The sequence below is a fragment of the Myotis davidii genome, unplaced genomic scaffold (assembly GCF_000327345.1).
Source record: "Myotis davidii unplaced genomic scaffold, ASM32734v1 scaffold168, whole genome shotgun sequence".
NCBI lineage: Eukaryota > Metazoa > Chordata > Mammalia > Chiroptera > Vespertilionidae > Myotis > Myotis davidii.
In genome coordinates, this window is record NW_006383016.1 from 10,805,793 (window position 1) to 10,818,096 (window position 12,304).

The 12,304-nt window shown below is 36.7% G+C and overlaps 1 protein-coding gene across 4 annotated transcripts in view; it reads left to right on the forward strand.

The window, feature by feature from the left end:
* The window catches only part of DGKB (diacylglycerol kinase beta), a 533,513-nt gene that overhangs the window by 146,104 nt on the left and 375,105 nt on the right, over positions 1-12,304 (forward strand). For all 4 annotated transcript variants that reach the window (XM_015558205.1, XM_015558206.1, XM_006779053.2 and 1 more), the window contains 3 exons: positions 6,780-6,897; positions 9,079-9,167; positions 9,258-9,374. In XM_015558205.1, the coding sequence (XP_015413691.1) occupies positions 6,780-6,897; positions 9,079-9,167; positions 9,258-9,374 (324 nt within the window). The remainder of the gene's footprint in view (positions 1-6,779; positions 6,898-9,078; positions 9,168-9,257; positions 9,375-12,304) is intronic.

Here is a 12,304-nt window from a genome sequence, read left to right on the forward strand (position 1 = left end):
GGAGGGCTTTTTTTTTTGTTTGTAATTGAGATTTATTTCCTTTTCTGCAGGCAGTTAATGTGTTATGTTATTACCTGTAGAGAATTTGATTCATGGTGTCATTTCCCTCTAGGCCATCCCTCTTCCTCCCCCGCCCCTGCACACTTTTGCTTATCAAATTGGAACTCTAGAAGCTTTGCGTTGAACTCAGCCATTTAGTGTGGGGCCAGTCTTGTTATGTTGCCCTATATACCCGTGTCTGTTGTCAATTATGAGTTCAGGGAGTAGATTCTAATTGACATTGCATGTGAAGTCCCACAGTGTATTTGAAAGTGACTGTGGTGTCCTAGCCAAATTACACAGACGAGAATATTGCCCTGGGAGAGCAATCCTCACTTCTAATATACGGCAGAGCAGCTGTGATGTTTTTTGTCATTTATTTTTCTCCATTAACCGAATTTTAAAAGCTACTCTATTTTAAATCATAGCTGTGCCAAACATGTAGTTTGTCAGAACATGCCTATATCAAATGATTGAGAGTAAGAGTCATTTCTTTTCTCTTAGAAGAAGTTTCTCAAACTTTAGGATATTCCATATAAAATGGTACAGTCTCTTAGATCTGATGGAAAATAGAGAGTTTGCATGGCATATGTGATTTTGCTGACATTAAAAAATTTATACCTGAGACTTATTCTTTCTCTAGTATGTCTTGTTCAAAAATATCTCAATTTTGAATTAATGAAAAAAACAACAACACAGTATTTTGTAAGAAACTCTGCTCCAGTGTTTGGCAAATGTTATAAAGGGGGAGTTAGTTCATAATTTAGGCTTTGCGGGACATAGGTTGCGTCTACTCAACTGTACAGTTCAGAGCAAAAGCAAGCACAGACACTCCATAAATGAAACAGCATGACTGGTTTAGTGAACTACTTTCAAAAACAGGTTGATGGCTAGTTTTGACCCAAGGGCCATAGTCTGCTAACCCTTGATTTATTCTATCATTAATCTGTCATGTTACAAACATAAAGATTTTCTTTTAAATTTTAAAAATTTATCTTTGTTGTTGAAAGTATTATAAATGCCCGTCTTTCCCCCATCCCTCTCCTCCTTCCTCCCATCCCCTCCCCAGGTCTTCATTGCATTACTGTCTGTGTCCATGGGTTATGCATATAGGCATATAAGTTATTTGGTTAATCTCTTTCCACTCTACCACCCACTTTCCCTCTGAGAATCGTCAGTCTGTCTCATGCTTCTATGGCTCTGGTTCTATTTTGTTTGTCAGTTTATTTTGTTCATTAAATTCCACATATGAGTGAGATCATGTGATACTTGTCTTTCTCTGACTGGCTCATTACACTTAGCATAAAACTCTCCAGGTCCCTTCATGTTGTCTCAAAGTATAAGAGCTCGTTTTTTAAAGCTGCATACTATTCCATAGTGTAAATGTACCACAGCTTTTTTATCAACTCATCTACTGATGGGCACTTGGGCTGTTTCCAGAGCTTAGCTATTGTAAATTACACTGCTATGAACACAGGGGTACATACAGTCTTTCTGCTTGGTGTTTCGGGCATCTTAGAATATATTCCTAGGAGTGGGATCACTGAGTCAAATGGCAGTTCCATTTTTAATTTTTTGGAGGAAACTCTACACTGTTTTCCATAATGGTTGTACCAGTCTGCAAACATAAAGATTTTAAATTTTGTTTTTAGTCACTTAGGAGAAAGAAATCTAGTACTTTTTATTTATCTCAATTAGAAAACCCCAGCAAGCCCTGAGAACTAATGAAGAAAGTGCACAGAAATAGTGAACATCATCGGATCGTTCTCCACCCTGGCTCTGTTATTAACTAGGTCATTTTTTTTTTGTCTGCCTGCCTGTCATTCTTTGTGGACATACAAAGAAGTTAGTCAAGGACATCCCTTTCCTTCTAATATTCTTTCAGTACAGACATTCCTTTTCCTGGAAAAACAAGATAATTAATAATGCATAAATTCCTGAAATCTGCAATCTTAGATCTTTACTAGATTTTTCAAGGAAAATTCCTAAATTTATATTATTATATAAGTAGAAATACACATTTAAATTGGAGCTTTGCTTGTAACACAGCTACCTTGAGTTCTTTTTTTTTTGTTAATATATTTTATTGGTTTATTTACAGAGAGGAAGGGAGTGGGATAGAGAGTTGGAATATACATACAATACACACACATATATATATACACACATACATATACATATACACACACATATATATACACATACACATATATATATACATATACATATATATATGAATTTTCTATATGTGCTCAGAGAATCCTGCTCTTTAATCCCTATAGGTAGTTAATACTTTGCCATTGATTGGACTGCTTTAGGACACTTTTTTTCTTGGCCTGACTCAATAAAGTAAAAGGAATCCTTTGGTTTGCCTCCTGATTGCTGATGAAGTGAGATCCCTGAGAAAAGTTTTGAGTACAATGGAGAGGAAGAGATGGTGTAGTCATAGATTAAGCTGTGTTCAGAGAACTAACCTTCCACACTATTTCAGCGGTTCTCAACCTGTGGGTCGCGACCCCTTTGGAGGTCGAACGACCCTTTCACAGGGGTCGCCTAAGACCATCCTGCATATCAGATATTTACATTACGATTCATAACAGTAGCAACATTACAGTTATGAAGTAGCAACAAAAATAATTTTATGGTTGGGTCACAACATAAGGAACTGTATTTAAAGGGCCAGAAGGTTGAGAACCCCTGCTTTATTTGGTAAAATTTAATTTGAGTTGTTTTGTTCCTACATGGCTCAGTCTAGAAAGCTGTGAAACTGGATAAATCCAACAGTTCTTGAGAGTCCAGATTAGGTCATTCAAGGAGAATGACAGTGGTGTTCTCACTGTTGAGTTCGCATTGGAACCCCAAGAATGGCAGGGTCTGAGCCCGTCTTCAGGGAGTGTGATCTGGAGATAAGGAGCTGATTGCAACTCCAGGCAGATTTTAAAACCTTTCCCTGCATTCCCTTTTTCAGGCCTGCTAGAGCTTATCATTTAGTCTGAAACAGAAGTTTCTTTCGTATTTCTAGAAAAGTGAGGTAATTTAATAGCGCTTATTATTTAGTGAGTTGGAATTAATTTACTACATTAGCTCTTCTCTATGTTATACCTGCAGTCAGTTGAAGTGGTACCTGGCTGGGTGTGGGAGTAGGGGCACTTCTGCGGGAACATCGGTGGAATTTCTCCTGGAGGTCTTTTGAAAACCTGGTATTATTTATAATAGTCCTGGTACAGTTGAACACTATATGTGATCTTGAATGTATGCATTCAGGGAAAATGACGAAAACTTTAGACATTACTGTTGATAATGAAAAACATTTCAAAAGTTCCAAAGGGCGTTTTTCCTTTGAAACCTCCGTTTGACTTCCAGGGGATGAAAAAGAGCTGGCGCTTCTTGTGCACTTGTCTCCCTTTCATCGAGCATGTCTCTGTCACAACCACATCACTGAGCTGCTTCTTTATAAAGCACAGTATTTTATAAATATTAGAAAGGCATTTCTATAAGAACAAGACTTTTATGAAATAAAGTATGGTAACCCTACAGACATCATTCCGAAAACTTTTGGCTGAAACATTAGAATGTTACAAAGCTCAGCCCATTAACATTGATCATATTTGCTGTTGATATAACACCGGGCTTCTGAGGAGCTAAACTGCCTTCACAGGTACTGGATAATGAAAGCCCACGCCAAGGCCCGGGAGAGGAGAGTGGGTACCTTCATTTTAGTAGAGAGGAAGGTAAGAAGGGTGAAATGGCTTATCCGCATTTTCAGAGGAAGCCAGGCATCAAGCCTTCCACATTTCCTCCCCCTTTCTTTCTTACAAAAGTAATTCCTTTCTATGACAATAAATATTTATTTGCAACAGAAGTACTAATAGGAACATGCTCAACTGGCTGATAGAATATAGCAAGGGACAGATTCTTCCCCCCCCGCCCCACAAGTTTATAATCTTAATAAGACAAACAAGACAAGACATGAAACTACAGAGAGTCGGAGTGTAATTTGCACTGCTGAGAAGCAGTTGGCTCCTAGTTTCAATTTCTCCTCTTGAAGTCACATACATATTTCATCTTTTGCATATTTTGGCAATATATCCGGCTAAGAGCTATAAAGCTATTTAATTTGTTTTTTGGTAAAGCATTTTCTGTCTGGGTAATGGATTTGCACATCACGTGCAGCCTGTAACATGGCTAAGTGTTCTGATTGACAGAACACCCACGCTCAGACTTGTTTATTTTTGATAAGGAAAATGCCAGCTAACTTAGTCCATATGTGCTCTTCAACAGCATGAGGCTAATTCCCATGTAATGGACAATCATTTAAAAATAAAAAGACGAGGATGATAAGAACAGCTACATATGAAAATTGGATTTTTCCTTTATTCTTTTCACTTAAAATGTTTTTTAAACATTAAACCATTAGCTTTATCAATATGTTTTTGAAAAATTAACAACCTCATACTTAAACTTTTCACATCAGGATGTTTTATTCTTATTAGAAGGAACAGAAATTTAAAAATATAAACAGTTTGAAAAATATAGCAAAGTTGAATAAAGCATTCTGTTCATATGATAAACATACTAGAAATCTTATGACTCAAGCAAACCAGAGCTGGGTCCAGGAATTGCTACAAAGCCTATTTCATATGTTTCGGAAGAAATTGAAAACACTTATGTTTTCTGAAGCCCCCTCCATGACACCTTCTGCATAAGTGCTTTTGTGGAGAGCTCGCGTCTTCTTTGTTGGAACCGTGAATCAGCATCGTCAAGGACTGGGAGGGTTCTGAAATGTTAGCCTCCTTACAAGTGAACAAGTAGGCTTGCCAGTGTCATTCTGGATGCTAACAGAGGACATGAAACTCCTGGGTCAGAGACTTAGGACGTTTTAGCTCACAGCGAAGCAAGCAGGAGCTTCATGCCTGAGCCAGGCCTCTGGACCCAAGAATCTCAGAAGGGTGGTAGAGTCCGGCCCAAGTAATTCCTGTGCAGACCAGACCATCAGAGCGGGGAACCACGTCTTAGGGAAACTAAGTTGTTTATATTGTGCAGGAAATAAACCTGCTTAAACTTTGCTGAGATGGATGAGCTTTGAATTTTATTTTAACCCACCCTCTGCTCTGGAGGTGACACACAACTCCATTGGTTAAAGTTGTTTGTTACTCAAACACCTTTGAAAAGATAGTCTGGGGAAAAAAGACAGTTCTTGTGCTTACAAAATGTACAGACATTGCAGAGGCCCATGGAGCACCACCTCCCAGGAAGCAGTTCCTCTAGTGTTTCATATTCTGATGCTAATTTGACATTTCTGGTTCTAATGTAAGAACTAATTATTATGGATCTAATCTGGTTTAATAAATTTGGTGGTGTATCTCTTCACTGGAAATAAAAAAAGTGGCTAGGAAACATAATTAATATATTCTAATCAAGAGAAACAAGATGGTCTGGGCAGGTTTATATTAATCCACTCTCTGTTAGAGAGTATGTGCCCCAGCACATAGTAAGTGCTCAAAAATTTGTTAGGTTAATGTAGATCTTAATATTCATTTGCTACAACTTGGCCATTTATGACCTATAAAGGTTTTGATATAAGACCAATACATGATATCTGAAATTAGTGGAATTTGATACAATTGGGTGGGTGATACATAAAGACTAGATATTAATGAGAAAGTAATATTAACAAAAGTAATGATATGTAATAACTTAGTACATGTAAACTTCTCATAAGCATCATCATTTCATTTTACTTTAATCTTGAACAATGCAGATGTGATTAAATACCTATACTTAGTACATGTAAACTTCTCATAAGGAGTTCAGGACATTCATAAGTATCATCATTTCATTTTACTTAAATCTTGAACAATGCAGATGTGATTAAATACCTATTAAGTGAAGTGGCTATTATGATATTATATAGTGTTTTACTTAGAAGAATAAATAATAATTGCAGTTGTTTTGCTAAAATGTGAATTAATATAAATGTAAGGTTTTATTGTGGCACATAACTATAGTGATTATTGTAAGTAAATACAGTAATACAGTTTTAATATTTTACTACCTTCCTATGAGATTACAATTATTCATATTTCATTTTAAAAAAGAGGAAGCCATGATTATGTAATTTAGGTCTTTAAAAGGTTAGTTTTAAAAAATTAACTCTTGGAGACATACAAAAATATATTAATATAAACTATAACATATAGGGAATTCCTTAGAATAGCCTTAGACTAGCACAAATAACTGACCTTTAAGTGTTTTTCCTTACCCCATCCTTCAGCCTTCTGACAAGATCTAACCACCGACATAAAATTTGCCTATTCCGACTACTAAGCAAGGGTTAACATTCTCTTTCCAGGCTGTCAGCTGTGAAGCGCTTTCACGCATCTCTCTTTTCTTATGCATGTATCTGTTTATGGGATTGTACTAAGGAGAAGGCATTCAAAGTCGAGGCAGACACGTCCCTCTGTTTGGTAGGTCATCATGACAGTTTGGGACATGCTGTTGAACCGCTGACATTAGACAAAGACGTGTGGGTTGCTATAGCATCCGAGATTTGTTAGCAGGGCCTCATTCCACTAGCTCACATGTGGTTTTCTAGACTCTGTGGCGACCTTGGAGAAAGTCAGGGATGAAATAACAGATTGTCTTCAAGTGCTCCAGTCCAGCTCCGAATGTTATTGGCAGTTGCATATTCCACTGTTTATTTCATTAAGTGCAATCTGTTTCTCTTACGTCCCGTGCAGAACGTGAAAGATGATGGCCAGCATGTGTGGAGGCTCAAGCACTTTAACAAACCTGCCTACTGCAACCTCTGCCTGAACATGCTGATCGGGGTGGGCAAGCAGGGCCTCTGCTGCTCCTGTGAGTATGCTGTTCCGCCTGCATGTCATCACCTCCAGCCAGGAAAGGTGGAGATTTATGGAAATGCCCCCGTGTAGAGGGAGACCTAGGGAACGATCCTGACCCTGCCTGTGCTATGATTTATACTTCCCTGTGGTAACTTCTGAATGTGGAGGCCACTCTCCTTTTAACTTTCTTCAGTTTTAGAAAAAAGCTAAGGAGATTTTCCAGTTCATTAGCCATTTCCTTTCCACTGTAGTTTAATTTATTCATTGTTTCCATTTCTACTGAGATTATTATAAAAATTTCCAAGAGTTTCTCCTATTTATATCTCTTTCAGATGTATCCTTTTCTCTTCTTTTTGTTTCTTTCCTTTTCTTTCTTTCTAAGTTAGCCACCTTATTTACATCAGTTTCTCATGAGTCGCCTCCTTCAGGTCTTTAAAAAAAACAGGTAAATTAATTGACTCACTTTGCATTCAAATTAAGAAATCACAAGAAATATACACTAATCCTACAACATAGGTGCATTATTTTTAATGCTTATTGTGAGGAAAATTTCTGTGTGATTAATGTATATTGGAACCCAAAGCCTTGCCAGTTCGTGGATTGTGGGTGTTATTTTCAGTTCAGTACATTTATTTTTGCAATTTTCATTGTATTCTATTAAGTGAGTCATGCCCAATAGAATTTTCTAATAGTTTACTTTAAAATTAATTTATAAGTCACCTAAGAGTTTTTAAATCTGCACCATGTATGTCTGAGAAACTTTTACCTCCCCTGATGCCTCTTTTAAAACAGAGAGTATATTGTGTCCTCCTCACCTAAGTGTGAAGTTGTCTTGGTCAGGTGATTTGTCCATCTACACCCTTGTCGGTTATGGAACTGTCAAGTTTATTAAACACATGCCGTTTTTGTGTATTTATATTAAATCTAATCTCTTACTTGGCTTTCATACGATATGTCATTTTCAGGTATTATTTTTAGCAAGTAGTTTCTTTGGTAGTATATTTGAGAATTGACTTTCTGATGTGTTAGCTCATTAAAAAACATGTTTCAGGGCCACATTTAAGTGTTTTCTTGTTTAAGGATTTTATTAAGTTACATGAAATTGTCAGGTGTTGATTTCAGCTTCTAAATGGTGGTTCCACTTGAAAGGCTCATTTCACTAGAACATTCTCCATGTACAGGGGAAGTACTTTGTTTTAAAGTTCTAGTATTTGTAAGGAAAATTATTTCACATGGTAGATTTCATTGATGGGAGCATGGGAAACACAATAACTTTCAAATAAGGTGAGAGATGTTAAGGTGAGAATTTTTGCTCACAAATTTTAAGTGATTAGTGTGGTAAATGCAGTACTCTTCATATAATTGTCCATATAGAAGACAAATGGACAAACCTGCCTAGTGCAACTAGTTGTATGGAATAAATGTATGGAATAAAAATTAAATAAAAGACAACCAAGTAGCCCTCTAAAAAAAAAGAGAGAACGTGTGTTTTCTTCCTCAGTGTTGCAAATGTGGATAAAATGGAAAAGTTTTACTTTATAAATATTATGTGGATTTAAATTTTATGCAGTGGTTAGTTTTTGTTTGTTTTGTTAAGAGGGCTATATGGTTGTTTTCTATTTAATTTTTATTCCATAGATTAATACATTTAGAACTCTAAATTGTTCTGTTATTTAAAAAAATCTATATATAGTCCTAAGTTATTTTCATAACCAAGCCATGTAATAGTTTGAAATGTCAAAGAAATATATGTCTTGGTCTTATGTCACAATTTACATAGATATGTAGATATGTTTTATGTGTATAGATGCATATTTGCTTATAAATATAAATTTTTCTAGCAAATGACACCAAGACATTTGGCAGTCATCAATTTGCCTTTAATATATTTTTTTTTTTTGTCATCTGGAAGTTATTGTGAAAAATTTGAGGGAGTTCTGATTTCATTAAGCATTTCCTGCTATGCCATGATAGAGGAGTCTTGGGTTTTCACATGCATAATATTTCCTGTGCTAATTGGTCTTTTGTATTCCATGGTAAAAACAGTCGACTTGGACTTTTCCTGGATGTGGCTGATTGGATTGATTAGGGAGCAGTGGATATGAAATGAGATTCTGTGAATGTCATTCTTTCCCTGTAAAACGGCAGCCAGGGCCGGGATGAGCTCTGAATGTGTGTCCATATTTCCTTGCAGTTTGTAAGTACACAGTGCACGAGCGCTGCGTGGCTAGAGCGCCTCCTTCCTGCATCAAGACCTACGTGAAGTCCAAGAAGAACACTGATGTGAGTGTGTGGCCGGGCTGGCTTCCTGAGGGCGGTCTTTCATGGCTCGTAGACGTCTCCTCTTACCATCACATTCTTGTTCTGTTCTAGGTCATGCACCATTATTGGGTTGAAGGCAACTGCCCAACCAAGTGTGATAAGTGCCACAAAACTGTCAAATGTTACCAGGGCCTGACGGGACTGCATTGTGTTTGGTGTCATATCACAGTGAGTAACATTGGAAAACAAATCTCTAGAATCCACTCACTTTGAAGACTGTATCCAGACTCTCCCAGTCCGACCCTGGAAGAGCACTCTGAATTCAGACTAAGCATTCTGTCATCTGGCTCCCAAAGGGAGAAGGTTGGAGTCAGATTTGTCCTCATAGAATCCGGAGTTTGAGAGCTGGTGACAACCTCAGAGGCAGTACTGTCACACACTTTGCAACTTGTGCTCGGTGGAGCCACCGCCGGGTGTGGGCAATGAGCATGGGATCCTGATTGGATAGAGTTCATCTCCCCTCCCCTCCACAACCCTATTTTGGTAGAGTTTTCTGTTTTACATATGTAAATTCATTTTAATCTCATAATCTCTGGACTTGGAAAGGGTAGAAGAGTGAACAATGTGGTGCAAAGCTTAATTATATAGTAAAGATACTAAGGTCAAGAAAAGCTAAGCAAACTGACCTTGACCACATGGCTAAGTAGAGAGGCAAGTGCATTCATATTTAGGTATTGATGCTTCTAAGAATTCACTTATCCCTTCTTTACAACATGCTGTTACGTTAATTCAATCATAAAATGAAAGATAAGAGATGTAGAGGTAACTTCATTTATGGTATTGACAATAGGAAAAGAAGAGGCAAATTGGTCTTTCCTGGAAAACTTTAGGACTTCTCCTGGTTTGCATAATTGTTAAAGCCCACTTCAAATTCCCTCTGGAATAAATGCAGTTGTTAGATGGTACCACTAGTGTTTCATCTTTATTTTCTGGGGATTAATTAGAATGGACATTTTCAAGAATAGCCATTTTTTTAAAAATATATTTTATTGATTTTTTACAGAGAGGTAGGGAGAGAGAGATAGAGAGCCAGAAACATCGATGAGAGAGAAACATCGATCAGCTGCCTCCTGCACATCCCCCCCCGGGGATGTGCCCGCAACCCAGGAACATGCCCTTGACCGGAATCGAACCTGGGACCCTTCAGTCCGCAGGCCGACGCTCTATCCACTGAGCCAAACCGGCCTCGGCAAGAATAGCCATTTTTGACAACATAATAAAACATTATGTATAGGACTGGGTGTGTTTTTTGTTGTTGTTTTTTGCCAATTGGTTTTGTTTTGTTTTGCTTCTAGCTAGTATTTGAGTTCTCTTGTTGTAGGACAAGTTGTTCTTGCTTTTGTGGGAATGAAACAGGTAGGAGCGCTCAGTTAAGCAAATGAGTTTCTTTGTAGTGTCCTTCACTCCCTCCACCCTATTTAAAATTTTTTTCTTAAACACACACACATACACATAGGATAATGAGACAAACTGTGACTTGCTTTTCAAAAATAAAATTAAATATTTTTTAAAGCGAGCACATTTTCTTCAATGGTTTTCAGATATTAAATTGTATTTACATTTGAAACTTCCTTGATTATGAAAAACAGTTTTTTTTTGAAGTGTTTAGTTATTATAATAGGGTGTCCAACAATGATTTAAATTACACATAAGAATTACTCAGCCCTAGCCGGTTTGGCTCACTGGATAGAGCATCAGCCTGCGGACTGAAGGGTCCCAGGTTCGATTCTGGCCAAGGACATGTACCTTGGTTGCAGCCACATCCCCAGTAAGAGGTGTGCAGGAGGCAGCTGATTGATGTTTCTCTCTCATTGATGTTTCTGGCTCTCTATCTCCTCTCCCTTCCTCTCTGTAAAAAATCAATGAAATATATATTTTTTAAAAAGAATTACTCAAAGATGCTGAGTCCTCAGTTTTAAGAAAACCAGGATTTTATTTTTTTAAGAGTTTATGCATATTAAAAATGGTCATTTTTTTTCTTGTACCTCTATGAAATATATAGATTTTGTAGGAGCCTGCTCCTCTTATTTTTTCTATATACTTCATCTTTCATTAGTTACTTTTTTCCTAGTTACATTTTTAACAGAAACTGAAACTAGAGAATATTAGAATTTATTTCTTCTTTTTATTTCAAGTTATTTTCTCATTCTTCATAAATTTCAAATATCTTGTCTTAAGTTTATTCTCTTTATTCCCCTCCCCCAAATGTATTTTAAATGTGTACCCAGCTTGAACACTAAAAATATGCATTGCTACCTCTCCTAATAGCAAAGCTTTAGAGCTTTCAGAATTTTCTTTATTTGACGCCTCTCTTCCCATCTGCATTTAATTTTTATGAAATATACCTACCACCCTCTCCATTCTATGGGAATCACTCTCCGCAAAGTTCCCATTACTAGTTTTCCCTACTGATATGGCATTTTGAAATTATTTTCGTTTTGTATTCCATTTTGTTTTTCTCATTTTATTTCTTTTGTGTTAATAATTTCTTTCATCTATGACTCCAAAATCTACATTTCTAGCTCAACCATTTACCAATTAGACATTTATATTTGGTCTTGATCCTGGGCCCAACCTTGCAAGAAATTAGGTCCTTCTTGTTTACAAGATGGAAGAGTTCTACTTTGGAATAAGCTTTACTTTTTAAAAATCTATGGATTTTTATGTTTAAATCAGTTCAGACAACAGGCCCTAACATTTTAACTAAAGATCAATGTGTACATGAAGATAATTCTATTTGTTCACTATTGCAGAACACAGTCTAAACCAAGCATGTGAAACTCAAAGGCTTACAGGGGCCAAATAAACAAGGTTTAAGTCTATGTGAGCTGCAAAAAACAAAAGCTTCAATTTTCATAGAAACGTAGATTTATTTTGATGGAAATATGCTGAATGCAAAGGGCTGAAATAAATGAGTAATTGTTAACATAAAATAATAGAACATTTTAATGACAATATTTTCTCCTGGACATTAACTTACCAGGCACTGAATAACTGTACAAATTAATAAGCGTCACACAAATAAACCTATTTTTCTTGTTCTCCGAAAGCGAAATATTTCCTGTTGTGCAAACCCAACAAGTCAGTCCAAGAATAAC